Raw genomic sequence first — 21,358 nt, 5'->3', positions numbered from 1 at the left:
TTCCACTGCGCAGCTGCTCCAAGGTTCTGCACACAGCAAGCAGTGTGTTGATGCTGATTGAAGGATTGATTTCAGTTTCTCAAAGTCACTGCCACGCACGGACGTCAGAGGCCAGCACAGAGAGATGAAAGATAAGAGGGAAAGCTGAACAAGAGCCCACAGATTTAAGTATATGGTCGATCCGATTGCTGCTTCTAATTGCTGAGCTGATTGCCAGATAATATAGTCCAAGCTCACACACAGAGCAGCTTCATGGTGACAGCTGACAAATGTAGAATTCCTGAATCAGGTGAAGCATTTCTCAGTTTCTCAGGACAACTTAGCTCTGTAAGATTCAGTGATTCCAAATGAAAAGGACAAAATATAGATAACCTTGCGAAATAGATTACAGCGGAGATGAGAAATTGCCCTTATGATAGAAGCACTTATGTGCACCTTGGGCTCTTAAAGAGGTGCAGAGCTAACTTTTCTGACATTTGGTCCAAACTGCTCATATAATGTCAGGAAATGAAACTAGCTTATTTTGGATTCTCTCTTCATTTAGGTGGATTGTGGGAGTCTGTTTTATCCATAGGCTCAGCAAGGATTAGGAACAGGCTATTAATACATAACTCAGAGATAGTAAGAACTGCCAATGCTGGAGTCGGAGGTAACACGATATGGAGCTGGAGGAACACAGCAGGCCAAACAGCATCAAAGGAGCAGGAAAGTTGACGTTTCGGGTCAAGACCCTTCTTCAGGAAGGGTCCTGAGCCAAAACACCAACTTTTCTGCTCCCCTGATGCTGCTTGGCCTGCTGTGTTCCTCCAGCTCCACACCGTGTTATCTTTTAATGAATAAACTATGTCAGCAATTACACCAAGCCCAAGATAACCCAAGTCCATCAGAAAGGAAAACCGGGGATCTTTTCGGTACTTGATTAAATCTTTAACTTTCGTGACAACACTGAGCATACTAGGACTTGAGTATCAGCTCCCACATGGGGCATCTCACATGACTAAACAGATGTGTGGGAGCAAGAGAAAGAGAGTGAGAGAAATGGACAGACTCAGGGAGGGAATGTAAGCTTTATAGGAAGGGGAGTGACAAAACACATTCAAGGCAGAAATGTTGTCAGGTCCATGGCCTCACTGTGAAGATTAGTTGATAATATTTCTCCAGAGACAGACACAGAAAAATCCAGAAGTGCAGGAAGGATGGAATTGGGAAAGGAACTCAGTAAAATTTTACAGCTTATAATAACAACAGGAGACAACAGAAATTCTGTCATCAATGTACCGGAGAAAGAACTGAGGGAAAAGGGCCTGAAGGACATAAATAAGGAATGTTCCACATATTCTGTAAAAAAGCACACCAATCCAAGAGCCATGAGGGTTCCCACAAGTAACACCTTATTTGGAGGAAGTGCATTGAGTTGATGAAGTTATTCAACACAATAACAAGTTCAGGCAGGAAGAGGATGGTGTTGAAGGATAGGGACCGGCTTGGCTTCTGACTCTTCCATGAATAAACCTTCATTCCTGATTCTTCCCTTGCCACAGCCTTCAGTTCTAAAGAATGGACACCCCAAGCTAAAACCTTGACTCTATCTCTCTCCACAGATGCTGCCTATCCTGTTGAGTACTTCCAGGTTTCCCACATCTGCAGTACTTCACTTTTGTGTCACATTTACACACATTGTGTGGTAACTATCTGGTGTTTATCTGTAAGCTGCACATCAGCTGAAACTCCAGAGTATTTCCTTTAAGAGGGTAATTTCCTGACTAAATCTAATAGCTTCAATTGCAGTCAAAAATTGTCCAAATTCTGTTTTAATGTTTGCACAATCACATCTGTACAAAAGTAAATATTTTCATTTACTGTGATGTATTACATGTCATGCATTTAAACATGAATTTATTGCTATAACATTATAAATTGGAAACTGCTTTCCTCTGGCTGTTTTATGTTCATACAAAGGATATTCTTTAAGTATATACATTCTCCTTAAAGAGCTCAAATGCTTCACAGATCGCTCAGGCTATCATTTTATTAGAAAGGACATTTTCTAAATACAATTTCCCTCATTAAAATATCATTGTGATTTTTATTATAAAAGTTTAAAAGTTGAGCTAGTTCTTCCCCACCCCGAGGAATATTAAAGATATCTCCTTCTCTCACCCATTCCTCCGCCAGACATAGTTTATTTATCAAGAAAAACAAAATCAGAAATTATTCTAAAATTAAATTTGCTCACTTCAGACTCGAGCACAATTAAATCAGTCCAAGTTAAGACAGACAATAGTAACTTTCAATTCATAATTAATAGAATGGAAGAAAAGCTACAAATCATGAGATGATTGTAATTTTATCTGATCTTTGTATTTTCCCAAAATGGATTCTTGAACATTAAAGAGGGAAAAACACGTACAAAGGCCAATCTTCAACAAAAGAGTTCCAAAATTCACAATACAAAAGACATGTCAAGCTTCTTTTCCAAAACTCGATGCTTCTTTTAAGATTCTGTGTTTTCTTTCTTCATTGCCTGTAATGTCAAACAGGATAAGACCTTCATCAGACAGGCTCCTCAAACAAATCTCTATTCTTGGTTGGGCAAATTGTAGCAATCTATCAAGATATGATCTGTACGTTGTTAGCTGCATATCAACAATTAGACAGTCACTTTCACCATCACACCATTAAGTAATAACCAGCTCAGTGACACTCAGTTTGGGTTCAGCGAGCACCACTAAGTTCCTGACCTCACTGCAGCTTTGGTCCAACATGGAACTGAAGAACAGAGATGCAAGTGACTGCACGAAATCAAGGTAGCATTTGACAGAGTGCCTTAGCATAACTGCAGTCAACGGAAATCAAGGGAAAGCTCCCTATTTCACACAAAGAACAATGATTGTGGTTGTTGGGGGTTAATCATCTCCGTCACTGATTATTGTAAAACGTTGATCACTATTCCTAACTTCTCAGGTACAGGCACAGTCTGTGAGATAGCAAGAACTGGAGATACAAGAATCAGAGTCAGTCTAGTGTGGAGCTGGAGGAACACAGCAGCAGCAGAGGAGCAGGAAAGTTGATGTTTCGGGTTTACACCCTCAGGGCCCGATAAAGAATATAAACCCAAAACATCAGCTTTCGTGCTCCTCTGACGCTGCCTGGCCTGCTGCGTTCCTCCGGCTCCACACTATACTGACAGGCACAGTCTGTGCTTGTGTACAGCAAGACCTAATTAATACCCAAGTTTAGTCTAAATGGCAATTCACAAGTGCCACATAATCTCCAATAAGACAAAAGCTAACCATCTCCCTTTGAAATTCACTGGTGTTATCATTGCTGAGTCTCAACATTCTGAGTGTTACCACTGACCAGATATTGAACTGAACTGAACTATCAACATAAATACGACAAGCACAGGTGACAGGCTAGGAGTCTTGCAGCAAGTGACTCACCTCTCAATTCCCCAAAGCCCATCCACCATCCAAGGCACAAGTCAGGAGTGTGATGGAATTGTCAACACTTCCTGGGTGGGTGCAGCTCCAACAACACTCAAGAAACTCAACACCACCCAGAACAAAATAGGTGGCTTGACTGAACATTCCATCCATTACCATCTACATTCACTCCCTTCACCACTGACATATACTGGAGCAACCTATAACGTCCAGAAGATACATTGCAGTAATTCACAGAGGCTCGTTTCGCAACACTTCCCAAACCTGTAACTTATATCACCTGTTAAGAAATGGGCAGCAGGTGCACTTGTAGCATCAGCCTCTAAGTTCCCCTCCAAGTCACACAGCATCGTAACTTGAACTATACCACTTTTTGTTTGGTCAATGGGTAAAAATCCTGCAGCTTTCTTAGCTGTAGCATTGTGAGTGCACCCACACCCCAAGGACTGCAGAAGTTCAAGGTAGCAGCAATCCACCTTCTCAAGGGGATTTAAGAACGGGCAGTAATAGTGTCCTAGCCTGTGATGCCCATGACCTGTGAGCAATTCATTAAAAAAAACTTTCATCCTCCTTATCCTGACATCGATTAGGGAAAATTTTCATGAGAATAGACAAAATTTGTCATTTATCTCATTCAAACAAAACCTGGCACACGCTCTGCTTCCAGCTATTTACTAAACAACCCATTCACGGATGTTGTTACACAACTCTGCAGCAGGTGGGACTCGAACTTTGGCCTCAATGTCCAGAGATAGGGACACTACCACTGCACCACAACAGCCCCAACCACACTAAGTCTACATATATAACAGCTCTATCACCAGGTGCTGTCAGGTGTTCATTCCCAGGCTTCCTCAGTCAGGCACCAAAATGCAAATTAAAATGGTTTTAAACTGAGTCATTTTACACAAATGCTGCAAATAAGTAGTGCTGACCTCCAGTACTGACAGCTTCACTAACACCATGATAAATGAATTATTGCTTCACTTTCAGAATTAGCTATCAATGTGCATACTCCAGATTATTCTGTACAGGAAACTGTACAGACCTTGGAGTCCTGGTTAGCTCTCAACAAAAAAAACTTTTCATTACTCATCATGTTGCATCCAGTCAAGATCATTTATGATTTGTCCATGTAGATTAAACAGGCCTTGTGCAGTCCCTTGGGTGCGGGAACAACCGATTTACTGGAACTGCTAGATTAATGGGCTGCTGTTGCTGCAATAGATCTAAATATACTGCTCATAAATCATCATTTGCAACCTTGATCTCCACATCTGTAATCATATCGCATCAACACTGAAATGGTTCTGAACACAGTTTGTAAGGTATATTTTAATTTGACCTGCTCCACTCAACATAATGTCAAGCTAATGATTCAGGAGTTGGAGAGGTGTAATTTGAAATTGTCCAACCATATTACACCACTTTAAAGCAGTCAGATTGCATACATGATTGAAAAAGTCTTTAACTTTAACAACTATTGCAATCCCCACCCCACCATTTTAAAAATCCTTTCATGGGATGCGGCTGTCACTGATAAGGGCAACATTTGTTTCCCATCTCTAATTACCCTTGCAATCAGAGGGGTGCTCAGCCATTTCCGAAAGCAATTAAGGACCAGCCACATTGTTGTGGAGCCACAAATGACCAGACCACACAACTATGGCAGATTTCCTTTCCTACAGGACATTAGGAAGCCAGAAGAATTTTTACAACATGTGATGATAGTTGACATTGGCATCATTACTGAAATGGGCTTTCCATTCCAGACTGAGGGTGGAGCATACAGTGAGGGCGAGGGTGAGGGTAGGGCAGAGAACGAGTGACAGAGGGTGGTACAGACAGCAAAACAGGGAGTGTGCACAGCATGAAAAAAGTTGTTCACTGCGAACTACTGGGCAGATGGCTCATACAAGCATGTCCTCCGTGTAAAGAGGCACCTGCAGAAATTCATCCTGGCATGGCAGAGATCATAAGTCATCCGAATGAGCCCTCCTGCTGAAGTCCATTTTTGAATCCTCAGAAAACTGAGCCACACGACTTTTTTCAGTCAAAGAGGAAGAAATGAACCCATAGCAAGTTGGGAGTGACTTTGGACTGTTGTATGTGAAAGACTGTAATTCTGTGGAGTGTGTACTGGACCATGTATATATGGTGTGGGGTTATTGGTCATGTCAGCATACAAATGCAGATTTTTTTTGGAGTTCAGAGTTTAGGAATGTAATTACCTACTAAGTAATGCTTAGGCTATGGTAATTTTAGTTTTCTCATACTGTAAAGTACTTTTTAAAGTTAATGCTCTCCATCAATAGTTGAACCAATAGTCATAACAATAGTCCTACAAATTAAATGTAATAACAAGAGTAAACGTCTCACTGCAATGTCACGAAGTAACACAGGAGTCTCAAAATAAACTCACCGTCTTGAAAAACTGGCGGCCCAGATAGGAGGTAGCCATGCTAGTTAGATTTTTCCCACTTCCTATTTTACACTTTATATAACCATAGAGATTTGATCCTTGAAGCGCAACACCCATGATAACCACAGCCTATTCCAAAGGAAGAAAAATGGTAAGAACACCCCATAAATATGCCACATAAAATAATGCACACCTTGTACCACTTATTTTGCAAAGCTGAGTGCAGAATAACATCACTGCATTATTAATATTGTTTATTCCCCTCTGCACAGATGCTGCCTGACCCAATGGATTTCTCCAGCAATTTCAGTATTTGGTTCAGAATTCCAGCATCTGCAGTGTCTGGCCCTTAATTTATTATTGTTCCCCACCCCCTCCACCCCTATCAATCCAAATTTATGTCAAGAATGGCATGAATTTTTAAAGCAATATTTAATGACATATGTAGAACAATCTTTCTCTGCATTGTAAGCCCCCAAGAAAAAGATAAAAGAAAACTTATTTGTAGCACTTGCATTCACACAAATACATTAAAAATGATCAACACAATTTTTCATCGCAAATATCTAAACCACATGATCACATTAAGCCAACAGTCAAAAACTTACCAACCATTTCAGCTTAAAGGAAAAGAATGTGCTGAAGACAAAAATGACCCACAGAATGGGGCAAATGATTAATCCTAACCAGAAGATTTTGGATTCTGCTTCGGAAGAAACTCTTTTCCCTTGACTTGAAGGCTAAGAAAAACAAACAGAGAAAGATTCTATAATTTGTAACAGAATAATTAAACATTCTACTCTTCCTTCAGATCTTTTGGGATCAACGCTTAGCATGCTTGGGTTAACATATTTCAATTTCAAATAACATCTGTGTAAATAGTTTAAGAATTATACTTAAGCATTTTAGCTTTTCAACATAACATGTTTGTCGAAAAGTACTGCGCAATGCTCGTGTTTATTCAAGTTGAACTGTCTTTCTAGGTTGATTTACTTGGATGATCAATAAGGAAACACCTTATGAAGTTTCTTTGTTCTATACAAAATGTCCATTTTAACAGAGGAATACTGGTTTATATCACAGCAGTGCTCACATCCTACCAATGAACCAGACTGTACAAGAAGGAACCATAATGGGACCTACGCTATAGTATCATGCATGCTGCTCAAGTCTCAACTTACATGATCACCAAAGTGCTTACTCTGAAGATATTTTCAAATGAACCTGCACAGGAATGTTGCTACATACCTCTAAAGCAGATGGGACCTGAACCTAGACCTCCTAGACCAGAGATGAAGATACTACCACTGAGCGACAAGAGCCCTTGCCCACAATTAATTGTATTGTGGTGTACTAATTACACTAATTGTACTAATTCAATGCAGACAGTGGGTGTTAAATTGGATTCATAAGCTCATATATAAAATGGGTGTTTATTGATGAGCTTGTAGACTTGCTCCCTGAACCTGTGTGTTTGATTGCAGTCGTTTAATCACCCTGCTGGGTAACATCGTCAGTGCACTCCGGTGAAGTGTTGATGTTCTGTTCCCCCTCGTTATTTACATGCCTTGGTTTGCTGGGGTGATTGGCATTACTTCCTGTTCTGTTTTTCAGTGGTTTGTATATCAGGTGTTTAGAACATAGAGCGTAGAACATTACAGCACAGTACAGACTACTCAGCCCTCAATGTTGTGCCAACTAGTCCAGTCCAGTGTGTTCGTTGAAGTTCCAGTAGGAATACCTCGCCTTCAGGAATTCTCTGGCATATCCCTGTTTGCCTGGTGCTGTCATGGATGAGTTGACCCAGTCAAATTTGTGTCCTTCTTTGTCCATGTGTACTGAGACCAGTGGGAATTGGTCATGTCTCTTAGTGGCTAGTTGGTGTCCATGTATCCTTATTGTCAGTTTTCTTCCAGCCTTTGAAATGTTTCTCACAGTCCTTGCATGGTATTTTGTATATTACATTATTTTTACTGGTTGTAGGCATGGGGTCCTTTATGTTCATCAGTAACTGTCGCAGGATGGTTATTGGTTTGTGGGCTACCCTGGTACCTAGGGGTCTGAGTAGTCTTGCGGTCATCTCTGATGTACAGGAGGGGGACTAGTGACTGGCCATGTTGTGTCTTCTTGTTGTGGTCTGTCGCAGAGGTAATGGCAGAATGTGCTTTTTGGGTATCCATTCCTTTTAAAAACTCCATATAAGTGTTCCTGTTCTGTTTTGCGCAACTCCGGATCACTGCAGTGTGATGTGGGCTATTCAGGGTGGTTGTTGGAGTAATTAAGTACCTGGTCCATATGTGTGGTCTTTCTATATACGCTAGTCTGAAGTTCCTTGTTGTTCTTGCATTCTACCTTTATGTCTAGGAAGGGTCGTCAGTTATTGTTCTCTTCTTCTTTTGTGAATTTTATTCCAGTGAGGATGTTGTTTGTGTCAGTGGATTTCTTCTATTCTTGTGCTTTTGATAATCACGAAGGTGCCATCTACTTGGCAGACCCAGAGTTTGCGTTATATAGTGGGTAGCCCACAAACCAACAACCACCCTGTGACAGCTACTGACGAACGTACAGAACCCCATACCCACAGCCAATAAAACTAATGTAATATACAAAATACCAGGCAAAGACTGTGAGAAACATTACACAGGCCAAACTGGAAGAAAACTGACAATAAGAACAGCTGAACACCAACTAGCCACCAAGAGATTTAACCAATTCTCACTGGTCAAAGTATATCTGGACAAAGAAGGACACAAATTCGACTGGGACAACACATCCAATAATAGCACAGAGACACGCCAGGGAAGTCCTGGAAACGTCACATTCCAACGGGAACTTCTGCAACAAACATTGAACTGGACTTGATATACAAACCACTAATAAACAGAACCAGAAAAAAAATACCAACCACCCCAGCAAACTGAGGCACATCAATAACAAGTGGGACAGAACTCCAATGCTTCACTGGAGGTGCACTGATGATGTTGCCTAGGGTAACAAAACGTCTGCAATCAAACACATCGGCTCAGCGAACAAATCTTCAACCTCATCCACAACCCCAGCTACAAATCTTCTCAAAAAGATGTTCATTGAAATTGTGGGGTGGTTGACATAGTGGCTGCATGCTTGTAATCAAACTCTAAATAAAGGTAAGACAAGAAATTATTACAGTGTGCCACAAAAGCAATGGAATAATCGTGTAGGACTTTATGTTTCAAAGACTGTACTAATCAAATTGGCAATGGTGACCTGGAAGACGAGGTTTTTGTGACAGTTCCTTGGAGCAACATATTGTGGAAACAACTCAGGCTAAAGCTATTTTATGTCTAATATTGTGTAATGATAATTAGCAATCTCAAAAAGTAAAACTGGGAACTAGCAATCATTGTACAAGGGAATTCCACATGGGTTTATAAGCAACATATTTCAATAACAAACAAGAAATGTAAACTTAAACAAAGCCAATTACATAGACAGGAGAGAACTGGCCAAATTCAAATGGGGAAATAGACTAATAAACAACAGGCAAAGAATAATGAATCATGGACCATTCTCAAGTTACATAAGAGCCAGGAGCAAGAGTAGGCCATCTGACCCTTCAAGCCTGCCCTGCCATTCAATAAGATCATGGCTGGCCTTTTCATGGTCTCAGTTCCATTTACCCACCTTCTCACCGTAACTTTTAATTCCTTTACTATTCAAAAGATTATCTGTCTTAGCTTTAAAAACATTCAATGAGGTAGCCTCAACTACTTGACCGAGCAGGGAATCCCACAGATTGACAACCCTTTGGGTGAAGGAGTTCCTCCTCAATTCATTCCTAAATCTAGTCCCCCTAATTTTGAGGCTATGCCCTCTTGTTCTTGTTCTTGTCCCCTGCCAGTAGAAACAATCTCCCTGCTTCTATATTATCTATTCTCTTCATAATTGTATGTTTCTCTCAGATTCCCAACCCCACGTCCCCCTCATTTGTCTGAATTCCACTGAATATAATCCCTCATTATCAACCGCCCCAACCCTGGAATCAACCTAGTGAATCTCTTTTGCACCTCCTCCAGTTGAAAGCGGTGATTGGTGGAGTGTCACATGGATAAATACTACAGCCTCAGCTATTTACTATCTGTATTAGATTTAGACAGAGACAGAAAGTAATGTATCCATGTTTGTTGACCATACCAAGTGAGGTGGAAACACAAGGTAAGACAAGGACACAGAGATTGCAAAGAGATACAGACAGTGGGTGGAAATGATGGCAGAAGTGGTTAGAAACACAGGGAAATGAGAGGCTATTCACTGATCATAAGAAATGAAAAGCAGATTTCTCCCCCCCAGATGGTAAATGGGTGTGCTCATAAAAAGAAATCACAAGTTAACAAGCAGGTGCAGCAAGAAATTAGGGAGGTAAACGGTTTATTAGAGACTAGAGTATAAGAATAAGTAAGTCTTGTTACATTGATACAAAGTTTTGGTGAGGCCACACCCACAGCAGCGTGTACAGTTTTAGTTTCTATTTTTTAACAAAGGGATACTTGCATTGGAGTCAGTACAGCAAAAAGTCATAGTTGGGGTCTGGGATGAGACAGCTGTCCTGTGATGAGAAAGGGTAAATTGGGCCTACTTTCTCTGGCGTTTCGAAAAATAAGAGGCGGTCTCAATGGAAATTCATAATTTGGAAGGAGCTGGACAGGGCAGACAGATTGTTGCTGCTCCTTCAGGAATCCAAAACATGGAGTCACAGTCACAGAATAAGGGGTCAATCAGTTAGGACCAAGATAAGTTTCTTCACTCAAAGGGTTGTGAATCTTTGTAATTCTCTACCCAAGGAGGTTGAAGATGCTCCGTCATTGACTATACAGAACAGGAAATTGGAACAGAAGTCCAAGATCGGCCATGGGGGGACTGAATGGCACAGCAGGCTCAACAGACCTGGATGGTCTACCCCTGCCCCTACACACACACACACACACACACACACACACACACACACACTCTTACTTTTTGGTCTCCTCTAAATAAAATAAACCACTTTTGTCATACCTTCTTCGCCTCAAAGACCCAGTGACTCTTTCCATCATCATCAACCTGGTTCCACCAGCGTAACCCCACCAGTAATCTACCAGTGATATTCTGGACCAGAGATACAAACAGCGCAGGATCATTGGAACAGTATATTTGCACATTAATATATACTGTGCAAGCACAATAAATTTCCATATATATCCCACGTGAACATTGAGTTTTCTTTCTAAGCTGAACATACCTTAAAGATTTATCTCTCAAGATTTAAAACAGTTCACCAATTCAAATATGCCATAGCAATGTTCAGACTCATTTGTAAATTGGACAGCCAACTTCAAATAGTAGATAACAAACAGAACTGCTACATATTAGTTTGATAAAATCTGTACAGGAAGAGGCAGCGTGGGGCCTCAGTGCGCCAGGGACACGGTTTGATTCTCTACCCTCAGGTAACTGTCTGTTTGCACAGTCTCCCCGTGCATGTGTGGGATTGCTCCCACAGTCCAAAGCAGTGCAGCTTAGGTTAGGATGTGCAGACTAGGTGGATTTGCCATGGAAACGCAGAGTTAGAGGGAGAGGATGGAGGAGAGGATGGACGACAGGGGACGAGTCTGGGTGGAATGCTCTTCACAGGGTGTAGACAATCACACTGCAGGCTTCTCTCAGGTACTTTCACTTATTTTGGATAGTTTTAAAGAAATGAAAATAAAGATTGAGACAGAGAGGAATAATGTCAAAAACTATTTTTAAAAATCCACAAAAGTTTCTCTGATCCACACTATAAGTGAACATTTTGCAATATAAGTGGTACTTTTTCAGGGTCAGAGAGTTTGGTCAGCAGCGATAATAACTTGTCATGCTATTAAAAACCCTGTTGCATCTATTGCAAGCAGTTAGATTTTTTGGGGTGGTTCTGTGAGATTACAGCCTACAAAATAGAAATCAATTGAATTGATTTAATTTCTAGGATTCATATCCACAACAGAGTGGTATCACTGACAGTAATGTCTAGAATTTTACAGCATAATCGCAGTAAACAGTTTCAATTTTACTGTCATTACAACTGTAAAATCCTAGCCATTGCATTCCTATAGCAACATTGTAACTACATAACTAAAGCTCACCACTCACATTACAATGCAGCACAGTGGCAGTGATTAGCATGCTGCCTCACAACACCAGGGACCGGGTTCAATTCCAGCCTTGGGTGACTGTCTGCATGGGGTTTAAATGTTCTCTCAGTGTCCATGTGAGTTTCCTTCCACAGTCCAAAGACATGCAGGTTAGGTGGATTGGCCATGCTAAATTGCCCTGTAGTGCCCTGGGATGTGCAGGATAGGTGGATTAACCATCGTAAATGCAGAGTTATGGGAATAGGGGTGGAAGGTAGGTCTGGGTGGAATGATCTTCGGTGCAGACTCGATGGGCCGAATAGCCTCTTTCTGCACCATAGGGCTCCTGTATTTAATTAGTGAAAAAGATAAAGCCATTGAACCACACATTCATGAGACCCCAGGCGCCTCAGTGACCTCCAAGCCATGCCACATATTGCCTATTCCACTCATTTCCAAACAAAAGTCACACAAGCCTGAATGCAAGCACCAGATTGGCAAACTGCTAAGATTTAAACGCCAGAAAAGATTAAAAACAAGGAAACCCAAAAGGAAGAGGGGAAAAACACAATCACCTTACCTGCTCTTTTATAACAATGCATTTGACATAAAGAATAAATTAATAGTGAAGCAAATGAAACAAATAGCTGAGTTTTAGTTGCAATTAGACATATGTCTGGGTGAAGAGAAAATATTGAGGGATATGGTGAGTTTTGGAGACTTAAAACCAATGAAAAAAGTCACATGTTACAAATTGGCCTTTTCTAACTCCTAAAAGAAATTGTTACTGAACAGTTGTTGTAATATATTTTTCTTACAATTATCGAGTTGGAACATTGCACTGGATAGGTCACAATTCACAAGCAACAGTGTTCAACAAAACAGACAATTTTCTTTTAATGAATGTTGAAATTCGATATTCCAAAGGTTACTTACTTTTACAGTCCAGAAGTCACATGATAGAAGCAATATTATTGTCACAAAGCAGGCAATGAAGCTATTGCTCAGAAATTCACAAAGAAGGTAGACAACTATTGCACTAATCCGGAAAAACAGGTGGAAGAAGCAAGCCACTGGATGCCTTGAAGAAGAGAATTTGTTTTCAGTAAATCCACTGATCTCTAGCAATTCACTACTGCAACTGCATATATATACACACCAACCCGTGCGGGATAATTCATGGCTAGAAATTACAACTTTATTCAACAGTTTAAACATTGCACTGTTACAAATAATACAAAACAGTGTCAGAGACAGACGTTACCCTGTGGAAGGGAGAATTAAAAAGGAGGAAACTGTACAATACATCCGCACATTGACTCCAAACCACCATATTCCATAAGTATCTACAGTGTTTTAAACTGCATGCAGGAAATTTAAGAGGCAAACTGTGAACTTTAATAAGTTAACTGCAATGATATTAACATGTTTTGGAATTTACCTATTGATGCACAGGTTTCCCAGAAGTCACCAGTGAAAGTAAGGTAAGAACACAGCAACTGAGGGACATTAATCAGGGATGAAAATAATTTTTCTCAAGGCCTATTGTTTGGTTTTCAGGACTTTTCTTCTTTAATTCTCACAAACTCCTTTATTAAATTACATAGCTATGTAGTTATATTACCCCCTGTACTTCTGTTGAAATCCTTTAACAGTTCTGTGTTTTAGATAGGTAAGATAGCATAGAGTATCTGTATAATACTAAATATTTTAACTTAGAATTGAGGCAACACTTTCCTATAAACTTATTTTATAAAGAACATGTTTTGTTAATTGATCATGAATCATCACTTATCATCACTTGTACATTATGTCATGACTGTCTGGGACAGTTTGCTGGAAATTGAGCTCCATTATTCCTAGGGTCATCACATTTGTGAAAAAGTTTGATTAAACTCTCCAAGGTGCCTGATTTACCTGACTGACAAGCTCATGATCAAAGAAAATACAAGTTAGTTTTCTGAACATAATAAAATAATTGTTTATTACATGCAAATTGTCTGCAACCAATGACAATTAGAAATTATGAATTACTTAGTTGCAAGTCAAACTTAAACTCACTCCCATCATTAAAATCCCCTTCACAAAACAGAAAAAAAAAACTAAATTGTGAAAGACAGTTAGATAGCACCAGTCTGGACCATAGGATTCAACGTGCTACTTTCTTTCTATTCTACTTTAGTTTTTTTGCTTGTAAAATGAGGTTGAAGATGCTCCCTTTCATTCACTGGTTGAGAATTCGTCCTTTCACTGTCTTCAAAGGCGTTTTATTCCTCCTTCAACACCAGATTGGCTGGAAGTCAATTAGCTGTTGTTGGAGACTTTCCAGATCTCCACATGAGAGAGAAACAGAGACAGATCTTCCTGTGCTTTCTCTTTGCAGATTAGATGGTTCTCAGCTACAGTGGCCCTGCACGAGCCATGGGTCGTGGACTCACCATGGCCATGGACTCCACAGGAGTCAAACAGAACATTGTTGTCTAGTAGTTTTCCTTTAGCTCACAACCCGTTGGCTCTTGCTGTCTGCTTTTGCTCTCACTTTCCAAGAAAAACAGAACACTTCATACACCCCAATGTGTTCCAGTAAACATTATTTTAAAAGTTGCAGACTTCTCTTTAGTTTAAAGCAATATCTTCTTTGTGTGTGCAGTTCAAAAACAGAGGAACTAAAAATACATTGTCTTTACACAGGTTTCCAAAATGAAACACCTAATTATGTAACACAAGGTACTTTATTGTAAATGAGTCTTACACCTGCAGCCCTTTCAAAAATAATCACAAGCAAATCGCACTCTCCAACATTCTATGCTTTTGCTCTACAAACTTCAAGCTTCTTCCACTACCAGTCTGAAGTGAACGCTGAAGAATACAACAGGATGCTGACTTTCAAAGATCCAGCTGTGCAGCAAGGAGAATGCACATCATTGATGTTGCAGCTCCAAACTAACCATCAGATAAGGAATGGCACTACAATGATCAGAAATCCTAACACTCTTCGTAATCAGCACTTCTGAAAATTCTCTCCATCTCTCACCTCACTTCAAATGGAATCACACAAACTCACCCAAACTGTTGCTGCAAAAATGGTGAGCCAAGAGCCCCAGCCTGTGTGTGAGAGAGAGAGAGTGAGCGAAAGAGAAAGAAAGTGTAGCTAAGTGTCAGTCATACCATGAGTCCCTGGATGGATGGCTATATCAGCAAAGATGGAACCTGTGATTTAGGAGTTGAGGCAATGAGCTTGGGGAAAACAGAACCTGTGATACGAGGGGCAGCCCCTCAGAGATTCTGCGCCATCGACACCCACTATTCCTGCAATCAGACCTATGCATTAATTTGCCACCACTTTTAGTGACACTTGCATTTTCAAAATGTTCAGCCTCATATGGAAAATGCAGGAGCCATATACTATCTAGTAAGTACAGGATGACTTTTCATCACTGCCTTTGATTTCTCACAGGCTCTTTTGGCCCACCACCCTCTTGCATTTTGTAAATATTTTCTAAATCAAACTGTTAACAGACATTATAATACATCTCTGGAGTAGGTGAAACTTGATCCTTGACGACATAGCTCAGAGCATGGGCTCTACCATTGTGCTACTAAGTGACTTGCTCGGATATGTTATGACACACTTCCATGGCAGGTAGGACCATCTGGCCGAGAAAGTGGGACACTATCACTGCACCACAAGACGCTGCGATGCATTTGGTACCCTGAGTTAAAGCTGCGAAGGACAACCAGGTCAATAAGTACTGGAGTCTCATAGCTGCCACCTGCTCATTGAGACTTTGTTCACAGTACTGGTACTGGGAGGTCACTTGGACAACTTGAGATTTGTATGCCAGATCGCCACTTCAACTACTGAGATCGGCATTCATGTCACATATGCTGTTTAGATTGAGATCGCTGATGAAGACTAAATTAACCTATAATATCATCAACAAAAGAAGAACAGCACTAGCTGAAAGTATTTACTCCTCACTGGAGGGATTGGGAATGAGCAGAGAGGTGCAGATCCCAACAGGAGGATAAGGTCCTTTGACACATTGAATTACCAGGATCTCAAGCGCTTCAAGCCCTTATTCTCTAGTGGTGGCAAACATTTGCAGCACACCAGAACAGATCTGCATCATCTTAATTTAAGTGTTAAAGTCACCACTGCCCTCAACTCCCTTTACCTCAAGTTCATTCCAGGGGTTCTACAGAAAACACTTACTGAATATCACTGGGTCAACAGCTAACCATGCATTAGACAAGTTATTGGCGGCTTGTTTGAGAGGAGAGATAGTTATGTCAACTTTGTCACTGATGATGCCAGCCAGGGTGAGCGGACACTCAGATTCAGAGTTACAGACAGCCTTCCCTCTATCAAGGCATCATCAACTGCATACATTAAAGGCACTTGCAGATCAGCCAAAGCTTTCACCCACTACAAAGGTGTCCACTCCATGAACTTGCAGCAGAAACAGACCTATAAAGAGAGCTGTAAGCTCCCCGATCCAAAATCCATCAAATCGATCCCTTTAAATGCTAGAGTTAAAAATCAGCTCGTATAGGTCATCACTATACATGTTGAATCAAGCTGGTTAATCCAAAAATAATATGTTAATGCATTTTTTCCAACTTCAACCACTGCATGAACAGACACATTGCACTTTTATTTTGGTTTCCTGCCACCTATCAAACAACTCCAAATTTTTGCACATTTGGACCTTAAACAGCAGCCCCTAATCTCTAGAAAACATCCAATGCTCTGAGTGAAAAGTCTTCTTTCACATTGTGTTGAACCCTAATGTATTGCAAGTCAAACAAATATAGTTTCACTTTTTGACAGAACAAGTTTGTTGGGAAATTTCGTCTGTCTACTATAAGTACGGCGGAATGTTTATAACATTGTTCAACTTGACAAAAGTTCAGTGCATTTAAAGTGATATTATGCAAGGAAGATTTTCACTACTTTGATTGTTTAAGAATACAATAACAACTTTGCACACACTTTCACATAAAGTTCAATATAAATAACAAAGGCCGAAGAATTTTGCAGCAAAGTTTGGAAGGCAAATATCTGGAGGCCAATTCCACAGCAAAGGTAAAGCAGATTCCTTCCTCCAAAGAAGCTCACTCTATTTTGTTCTGGCATTATATTGTGTTCTCTCACAACGTTAAGCAATGCAAAGTCTCAACAGTCGTATTTAAATTAACGACACACCAAAGGTAACTTCAGAAATTTCTGCACCCTTCCTATTCTGAAATCGGACATTGGGGTGATTCCATGATCCAACGCTGCCAAAGCGCAACAACTGAACTCGCCTCATTCCGAACAGAGCTACAAGCTTACAGTTATCCGCAACAAGCAGTCTGTAATAAGAAACTCCTAAGAATTCAAAAGCATGACAATAAACTTTATTTAAATATTTACTTAGCACCTACATTTTGAAGGTGAGTCAAAATTTCATGACATTGCACGTGCAAAATTGCCAATGCCTGATCACACAAGTCAAACTAATCAGAGCCAAAGACAAGTTTAAGCAGAAACAATTAAGGTTTTGTTGACAAAGTACATTGGACGGTAACCAAAGACAAAAGTAACAAAACATTATTAGCTATGGGGTCGGGGGGGGGGGGGGTCAATGGGACGGCAGCAACGTCACTGATTAGCAGTTCAGAGGCCAAGGTTAAAGCTCTGAGGATACGGTTGGAATTTAAATTCAATTAATAAATCTTAAATTAAAGGCTAGATCCAGTGATTATGACCATGAAGCTTTTAATGTTTGTCATTAAAACTCTTCTAGCTCACTAATATCGGTGTGAAACAACAAATCTGTCTTTACTTGGTATGGCCCCATATCATAGCCCTTTGAAATGGACACTCTGTTGTATCAAACCACTTCAGAAGAGCTATTAAGGAAGCATCTAACATTAACGTAGACATTGGATATGGCAAAGGCATACACAGCCCTGTCAACCCTGCAAGATCTCTTCAACAACATCTGGGGTCCAGAGGCAAAACCAGAAGAACTGCCTCACAGGTCAGTCAAGCAACAGCCTGACAGCTATTTTCATGGAATCATATCTTATACTGTCATGGGCATCACTACCCCAAATATGCCCCAGGCCACTGGCAAGACAGACCCAACAGAGGTGGTGACACAATGGCATAAAGTCAGAATGGAATTGTCTGGGAATCCTTAACATTGACTCCAGATACCAAGAAATCTCATAGCATTAAGTCAAACATGGGCAAGGGAACACCCTCCTGCTCATTTATACTGACTGATGAATCAGTACTCCTCCATGGACAGAGCATGAGGTGGCATGGGTGCAGAGCCTACCATGAGCAAGGGACTTCAATGTTCATAATGAAGAGTTGCTCAGAAGTGCCATTACTGACCAAGCCGGCTGAGTTTTAAAGGGCATTGCCGCTAGACTGTGACAGGTTGCAAGGGAACCAACAATTGACCTTATCCTCAGCTATCTACATGTTACAGATGCATCTGCCCATAATAATATTGGTGAAAGTGACTACCTGACTGTCCTTGTGGAGACAAAAGTCCCATGTTAAACTGAGGTCATGTGGCATCACCACTGTATTGAATGGAATAGATTTCAGAATAGCTGTAGCAACTCAAAACTAGGCATCCATAGAACACTAAGGGCTATTAACAGCCTCAGTTATACTTAACTACAGTCTGAAACCTCATGGCCCAACATATCCCACACTCTACCATTACCATCAAGCTGGGAGAATCAACCCTTGGTTGAATGAACAGTACAGGGGGACAGATCAGGAGCAGCAGCAGGCATACCTAAAAGCTGACGAACCTACAACACAGCACAACTTATATATCAAAGAAAAGAAGCAGCATTTAATAGTCAAGCTAAACATTGCAAATTCAGCGAACACCTTACTTGTAACCTTATGATACATACAAAAAGAGATATATTTAAAAGCTTGACATTTAGAAGTCAAAACTAACTTATTCGGATGAACAGGCTATAGACAAAATTTGACAAATTAACTATGCATTGACAATGAATAATAACACAATAAACAGTCTAAAGTGAACAATGAGAAAATTTACAGCTTCAGCAAAACCATGCATGACTTTTACTCCCCGAAGCAAAACTGTGGCCCACACAGGGTCAAGTATTAAAAAATCAGTATTAGTTTCTGTTATGTTCCCTGGAAAGTTATGTTTCTAATATATTTGATGACTATATATAACTGACTTGGCAAATTGGTCTTTGCTCTGGTAATACAATAAAGGAAGAAGTAGGTGCATTTTTGGGCACTGAGCAGGGCAAACATTAAAGTTTCTTGCTGCAGTATCAAACACAACAAGTTTTATATTGTGAACTTTTTCACTTAACCAGGCTGCTTTCAGAACAATCTTGATCAGTAAGAGAATCGGAGATTATGGGGAAAGGGCAGGAAGACAGACATGAGGAATGCTGGATCTGTTATGAATGGCAGCACAGGCTGACGGGCTGAACAGCCTGTTCCTGTTCCTGTCTCTCACGGTGAAGACAGGTCAATGACAATGATATCCAAGAAGTAGACACCAGGGTTAATGCAAATCCACTGACCCAAATGTGGACTGCAGTATCCCACCCCATCAGTATTACCGGATCCTCTTCCTTTTGGATTTTCTCTGTCCTTCATCATCAGCATCAAAAAGTGAAACATCCTCTGCCTCGTCACTGGATTCCTGCAGGAAGGCAAAGACAGCCAGCCAGAAATGACTGAGTGAGTGAAGCAAGAGGGTGGGAGTTAAGGGTGTCATAGGTCAGTGCCCTTCAGAGGTGGGGGTGGGGGGGCTCAGGGTTCCAGACCCAGGGAGGCGAGATAGGCAGTCTCTGTGCCCCCAGAACCCCCTATCACATCCCTTTCCACCCTCTATCCACATCCCTCTCCTCTCCACCCTGTCACTCTACCTTCCACCTCTACCATTATCCTTCTCGCTTTATCTCTCCCCCACCCCCTACCCTCTCTCCACCTTGTCATCTTATCCTCCCTCCTTCCCCAATCCCCACTCCACTCTCAGCCCTTCGCTCTCTCCCATTCCCTACATCCCTGTCTATCTATCCTTACCCCCGCTCTGGCTTTCTATCGATATCTGTCTGTATGTTTCTTTCTATCAATCCCTCCCTCCGTGTTTCTTTCTCTCTTCCCTCACCTGCCGCATCATCCTTCTCGCTCCTCCGCCATTGACAACAACTTCCGGACCACGTGACCCTTGTTTACCATTCAGGTCCCGCCCCGCCCCCTGGGTTTAGGTGGCCGCGCTGCGCCTGAGCGGACAGAGACCAGTGCGCAGGCGGTGAGCTGCTTCCGGATAATGTCTGATGTTGTTGGTGCTGAGTCACATTTCACTTAAGGTGTCTGAATCTAGTCGCTGTGTTCTGGTCATCACATTGGGAATCTCGCTGTACGGTGAGACTTTAACAGGCTCATGTCAAAGATGGGCATATGGCTCAGTGTGACACTAGACATCCAATGAGCCTTGTGTATTGTTTCAGGGATAGTAGGAACTGCAGATGCTGGAGAATCTGAGATGACAAGGTGTAGAGCTGGATGAACACAGCAGGCCAAGCAGCATCAGAGAAGCAGGAAAGGCTGATGTTTTGGTCCTAGACACTTCAGAAAAACCAAAAGAACTGTGGATGCTGTAAATCAGGAACAAAAACAAAGTTGCTGGAAAAGCTGGGTGAACACAGCAGGTCAAGCAGCATCTTAGGAGCAGGAAAGCTGACGTTTCGGGCCTAGACCCTGGGTCTGGTTCAGGTTTTGAGGAAGGGTCACTGGACTCAAAACATTAACTCTGTTTTCTCCTACACAGAGGCTGCCAGACTTGCTGAGCTTTTCCAGCAATTTTGAATTTTGTTCCTGATTTACAGCGTCCGCAGTTCTTTTGGTTTTTCTGAAGAAGGGTCTAGGACCGAAACATCAGCCTTCCCTGCTCAGCAAGTCTGGCTCCAGCTCCACACTTTGTTATCCGCAATTTCATTGTGTTCAGCAGGCCTCAAGGATATTCATATAATGAATTTCATAAAAGGCAGGAGAGCAGCGCCAGCAGCCTCTGAAGTACCGTGAGAGAGCGGGTGCAGCAGTGTTATAGATACTGGGAGAGAAAAGGGACAACAGCTTCTGGAACAGCATGTGCGAGAACCTGAACAACAGTGCGTGAAACAGTGCGAAATAGAGCAGGGACAGCAGCTTCTGAAACAGTGTGAAAGAGAAAGTTGGGACAACAGGTTCTCAAACAGCAAAGACAGAGCCCCCAAGGTTGTTAGAGACAAAACCACAGATTTTGTAATCCAAGGTAGATAAACACGAGGCTGGGAGAACATCAGGTCAGGCA

General features: G+C 41.3%; 1 protein-coding gene across 2 annotated transcripts; it reads right to left on the bottom strand.

The window, feature by feature from the left end:
• Positions 1 to 1,795: 1,795 nt before the first annotated feature.
• On the bottom strand, positions 1,796 to 20,255 carry LOC125463644 (Golgi apparatus membrane protein TVP23 homolog B). Of its 2 annotated transcripts, XM_048555185.1 has the most exons (7): positions 20,174 to 20,255; positions 19,623 to 19,705; positions 12,933 to 13,077; positions 10,903 to 10,992; positions 6,477 to 6,608; positions 5,869 to 5,997; positions 1,796 to 2,524 (listed from the first exon to the last, which is right to left on the bottom strand). In XM_048555185.1, exons 1-7 carry the CDS (start codon positions 20,183 to 20,185, stop codon positions 2,495 to 2,497), a joined length of 621 nt encoding a protein of 206 aa, XP_048411142.1. In that variant the 5' UTR covers positions 20,186 to 20,255; the 3' UTR covers positions 1,796 to 2,494. The 2 variants fall into 2 exon arrangements, with proteins under 2 accessions (XP_048411142.1, XP_048411143.1); XM_048555186.1 differs by lacking the exon at positions 10,903 to 10,992.
• Positions 20,256 to 21,358: the final 1,103 nt, after the last annotated feature.

The sequence above is a fragment of the Stegostoma tigrinum genome, chromosome 22 (genome assembly GCF_030684315.1).
Source record: "Stegostoma tigrinum isolate sSteTig4 chromosome 22, sSteTig4.hap1, whole genome shotgun sequence".
Lineage (NCBI taxonomy): Eukaryota > Metazoa > Chordata > Chondrichthyes > Orectolobiformes > Stegostomatidae > Stegostoma > Stegostoma tigrinum.
This window is presented reverse-complemented; position numbering and strand designations above follow the sequence as displayed.

Bases quoted from the DNA above. Each gene is read 5' to 3' on its own strand.
- LOC125463644 (XM_048555185.1), bottom strand. The intron at 13,078-19,622 runs GTAATACTGATG...CTCTTCTTCAAG, and splicing joins TCCAAAAGGAAGAGGATCCG to GCATCCAGTGGCTTGCTTCT. The intron at 2,525-5,868 runs GTGAGTTTATTT...TTGACATTACAG, and splicing joins GCCGCCAGTTTTTCAAGACG to GCAATGAAGAAAGAAAACAC.